The following is a 4,799-nucleotide window of genomic DNA, read 5'->3' as shown; positions in this document are numbered from 1 at the left end:
GTTCGCAGATCGAGTGTGAATTAATTGCTTATGCTATTGATATTATTGTACACGATGCATTGTACACTGAATAAAATAAATGCATTTAAACATACGCTCAGAAATTACTTCCTCTCATCATTTTCCACATTATAAAACGGTGGACTCGCGTCAAGTGACGTCAGGCTTCTCTATCGAGAGACAGTATATATAATATAAAATATAATATAAAAAAAAAAGATAGATACTTTTCGGAACGAGGAGTGACAAACGGTGGTGAGTTGTGCTGGCGACGATATTGTATACATTAGCCAGCATACAGTTGCGGCGTATGTTTCACCTTATTCTTTGACCGTCATACAATACTTTTGAGATTAGACGCAACTGTAAATACGTACTGCGACGGAAGATGCTCTCGCACAGCCCTTTGCTTTTCAGTCTTGATCGCGCTCTCGCTTCAATACTATCGGGAGTGATAAGTGAGTTAAAAATGAATTCAGAACTCTGCAATGGACTTGAGTTGATGCAGGATTACCTGCACAGAGTTCTTTGTCTTCTCCCCGTCCATACATTGGACAGAATTATCGCTGCCGCGGAATCCGTCCTTCACGGACATCCTCCTCCTCAAGACGATATATATATTAGAAATTTATTTAACATTTTCACCTTACTCCCATCATTTATTGTGATGATGTTTTGGTACATATCCCGACGCATCTTGATAGAGGATGCGGAGGAAGCCCAACAGATCCGGGTAGAAAATGTGGTGCGAAAAAAGGAGGAGGAGGAGGAAGTGGTGATGGTAGAAGTGGAGGAAGAAGTAGACATGATGGAGGAGGGGGATGATAATCCAATATTTTTTCTATCCTCTTCCCCCCGAGGACGAGGACGAGGACGAGGACGAGGAAGCCGCGGACGGGGAAGTCGCGGACGGGGACAACAATGACAATAGTGGTGGTGGTGGTGGTGGTGGTGGCGGCGGCGGTGTCGGTAAAACGGCAACGGTGACGATATATATTGCATTAATCAGCATACAGTTGCGTCTACTCTCAAAAAGTATTGAATGACGGTCAAAGATTAAGATGAAACGTACGCCGAAATTGTAAATACGCGCTGCGACGGAGGACGCTCTCGCACATCCCTTTGTTCCTTAGTCGTAGCCGTGCTCTCAATCCGTGAGGTACTTCGCCGCAAGTGAGTGATCTTAAGTGCGTAATAGAAAGTAATAAATATGGAATTTGGAAAAGAATCAATGCAGGAGTACCTGCACAATCTCTTATCCCTCTTCCCCAACGATATTCTACGCGAAGTGCTTGAAACAGCACAAGCTGTCCTAAACGGACATCCCCCTCCTCCTCCTCCCCCTGTATACAACTTGGAAAGCGAGGAAGAAGAGGAAAGCGAGGAAGAAGAGGAAGCTGAAGAAGAGGAAGCTGAAGAAGAAGAGGAAGGAGCCCAACTTTACGCTAATAACCTCTACGAGATCTTCTCTATTCTACCAGATTTTATATTAATACATATAATTTCAACGGTACAACTCATCCTCCACGAGGAGTAGGGGGAAGAAGACTATTAGTGATGGTGGCGGGAAGGAGGACAAAGACGAAAGTCGAAAGACATAATTAGTGGTGGTGGCGGTGGTGGTGGTGGTGGAGTGGTGGTGGGGTGCTGGTGGTGGCGGCGGGGTAGTGGTGGCGGCGGCGGCGGCAGAAAGGTGACGGCGGGCCGTTGCGCTATCGATGGGGGTGGAGGCAAGTGAAGAAGGTGAGTCTCAAAAATATTTTTATATATATCCTTTGTCTCGCGCGGCGGCGGCGGCGATAAAGGACAATTCCGCGAATAATCACCGCGAATTTCAAGGGTGACGTCAGGCCCGCGATATTGCCCTGCGGTGACGTCAGGCCCGCGAATTATATATATTATGTCGGTTCTAACTCGGAAGCAATGAGGGTCCCCCCCCTATCTACTTACATAAACAAATAACGGTTATTACTATCTACATAAATAGATAACGGTTATCACTGTTTATGTAAACAGATAAGAGTAAGTCCCGCCGCACCTACATTTTCTCCCGCGCACCTCACCCCCCCTCGTTGCTCCGTAGTTAGAACCGGCATAGTCATACTACTTATTATTATTACACTTACCGATCACAGATGAATTTCTTGTGTTCGTTTTTGCTCAGCTGTGAACTGACCAGTCGCGACAGATTTTTAATCCACGCAAAGTGACTGTGAATGCCGTCATGTTTATCTTCCACATAGAAAAGATTGACGTATTTCTCCTTTTTATCTTTAATCAGGCGTAATTTTTTTACTGTAACTTTTCTTTTCAAGTTCGGTACCGTACACGTTCACCGACACGTCGTTTAATCGTTCAAATTTTCCAATGTTTTTCACTTTCCTTGGAAATCGTATATCGTCAAACTTTAAAACAGTCGAATAATGCGGGTACGACGACTCCCGGTGGGCATTTCTTTCAGCCGGGTACAGGACAGCCACCACCGATCACGTGAAACAAGCATTGTCTTGCGATTGCACATTAATTATTGCATGTTTGTCACTTGCTTCCATCGGCATTTTGATACAACATTCCGCGTGCAAGAGATTAAGTTTGTTTATATTCACCATCAAGTTCTGTATTCGGTGAAACGCCCAACCACTATCGCATTCCTGAAATTCATCGAGCATCGCTATTACTTCAATAACGCGTTGTTCGTACCACTTGTGCAAATTTGATACTCTGTACAGTTGATAGTTCTTTGTCGCGAGACTTTTATTATCGCGGTCATCACGAATGTTTACAAATTCACCGTTGAATACAGTGTTCACTTTTACACTTTTATGTTTTGCGATAGCGTCTCGCACTTGCTCGATCACTAAATCACTAGCGTCTTCCAAGAAATGTCGCGGCTCAATATAATCCTCAATATTTATTACAGCACCCATAAGAATACGTGACTCAAACGCGGCACACGAGCGATTTTTTGTCACCGGCGCTAGTACTAGTGTGCGCACCACCACCAACGTGCACAAAACGCCTTTCTAACTGCGCTTTTGCACCTACGAGTCGCGCGATTCTCGCCACTATGGATTGTCTAGAGCCGACGGTGAGTCGTGGACATTTGGCACTACTACAACATTCTTCGAGCTGCGCGAGGCACTTGTTGCATTGTTGCATCCACTTGAAACATTCCGCTAAATTTGCGACCTGCGAGCATTGCTCGAGCAGTTCATGTTCAATGTTCTCCATTTTTCTTTTTCAGTTTTTAGTACATATCACACCTTTACTCGGGGCACTCGCAAATTATTTTTTTACATGAATTACAGTACCGCTGTATGTGCAGAGCGCGATACTGATCTCGTGCGAACTTTGCTTAAAAAAAGCGAGTTGTTTTTTCCGGCCACTGATCAACTTGATCCAGCAGAATTTCGTTATCGTATCACTGATGATCTTGATCCACTGGAATTTTGTTGTCGTGTTTAATGTAATATGCATTACACCACTTCATATACGCACGATTTAGGTTCATCGTCATTCATTGGTTGTTGTAGAACCATGAGTGTACATTTATCGCCAGTAATTTGGTGCACTTTCCATTACCAGCGGGAATTGTAATTTGCAGATAATCTTGGAAATAGGCATGGTATTTAATTTCCTTTGCCACCTTGTATTTCTTTTCAACAGTTTTGCGAGCATTGTATACAATACGAGTACGTCCATATTCATTGCGATACATATCATATTCATCATCATCAAAATTCATAAACGTGCACAAATTTTTTAGTGTACACGCATACACTTTTCTTCGCGCTGTAAATGACAAATCGCCACAAGGCACAAAGTCGATGTTAACACCCTGTCTCACGGCACATTCAGTGATCCCGCGTATACCCACTTCTCTGTTACGTAAGAAACTTACCACCGATACTTGTTGATTGTTTTTTTTCGGCACAGTTTCGAGAACTTCCAGGATATCTTCTATATCAAAGTCTACATCGGACATTTCTTCGTCAAATTCCATTATTCATCGAATATATTGTCTCTCTCTCTCTCTCTTTCTTTCTATATATATATATTTAGTCACGTCGTCCCCGCGCGACTGCGGTGGGCACGGCGCGATCAAAGAACGGCGCGGGCTATAGCGTGATGTTTCTCCACTCGCCTCGAACGTATCTCGTCCCGTTCAGGCGGCTTCTCTCGGGATCGTGACCGCTACTCCTCACTTCAATCTGCAAGTTGGGCGCCAGACGTGCTCGGCGGCACGTCAATCCGCTAATCCTCCAAGCCCGACACGAAATCACGCTACGACAGCCACCTAAACGCGTGCGATAGCCGGCTAACTCAGCCAAACGGAGAGGGGCGGGGTGAGGCGAGGGAGAGAGTTTTTGCGTTGGTTCGCCGAGGAAGGCGGGCGAGGGGCAAGAAATTCCACGCTGATTCACACTTAACATAGACATTTATTGTAAGGAAAAGGCGGCGACATCGGGTGCGCCGCAAACGCACTTATCGACTTGAGGCGGAAGTAACACGAGTGATCCGGACAACACGAAACGAGGAGTCGCGACCTCAAGGGATGACTCACGGAGAGTCTTGCGCTTGACAGCGAGCCGCAGCGTAATAAGCTACAATGCGAGAGCGTCGCCGGACTTCGGCGAACACGACACTTCCCGCGCGGTGTCCGGGCACGGCGTCCTCGCTTGATCCGCCGCGATTCTCCCTCTCTTACATACGCCGTCCGGGATAACGTCGCACACGCGGTGTAGAGCTCCGTACCGGATCCTGCACTTTCCCTGACCTCGACGTTCCCTCCAGGAGAG

The 4,799-nt window shown here is 45.9% G+C and overlaps 1 protein-coding gene across 1 annotated transcript; it reads left to right on the top strand.

The window, feature by feature from the left end:
- The first annotated feature begins 670 nt into the window (after positions 1 to 670).
- Positions 671 to 1,738, top strand: LOC120359669 (protein no-on-transient A-like). The gene is made up of 3 exons (XM_039458022.1): positions 671 to 799; positions 861 to 969; positions 1,572 to 1,738. The coding sequence occupies exons 1-3, from the start codon at positions 671 to 673 to the stop codon at positions 1,736 to 1,738; spliced, it is 405 nt and encodes a 134-aa protein (XP_039313956.1).
- Positions 1,739 to 4,799: the final 3,061 nt, after the last annotated feature.

Source organism: Solenopsis invicta, chromosome 15 (assembly GCF_016802725.1).
Source record: "Solenopsis invicta isolate M01_SB chromosome 15, UNIL_Sinv_3.0, whole genome shotgun sequence".
Classification (NCBI taxonomy): Eukaryota; Metazoa; Arthropoda; class Insecta; order Hymenoptera; family Formicidae; genus Solenopsis; species Solenopsis invicta.
The sequence above is the reverse complement of the archived record's forward strand: the minus strand, read 5'-3'. Positions and strand labels throughout refer to the sequence as shown.

What these genes read in the sequence shown, in the direction of transcription:
- LOC120359669 (XM_039458022.1), top strand. Translation starts at nt 671, where the DNA reads ATGTTTTGGTACATATCCCGACGCATCTTGATAGAGGATGCGGAGGAA. An exon ending in TGGTAGAAGTGGAGGAAGAA is followed by an intron (nt 800 to 860) that starts GTAGACATGATG and finishes CTTCCCCCCGAG; the next exon opens with GACGAGGACGAGGACGAGGA. An exon ending in TGGTGGCGGCGGCGGTGTCG is followed by an intron (nt 970 to 1,571) that starts GTAAAACGGCAA and finishes GGTGGCGGGAAG; the next exon opens with GAGGACAAAGACGAAAGTCG.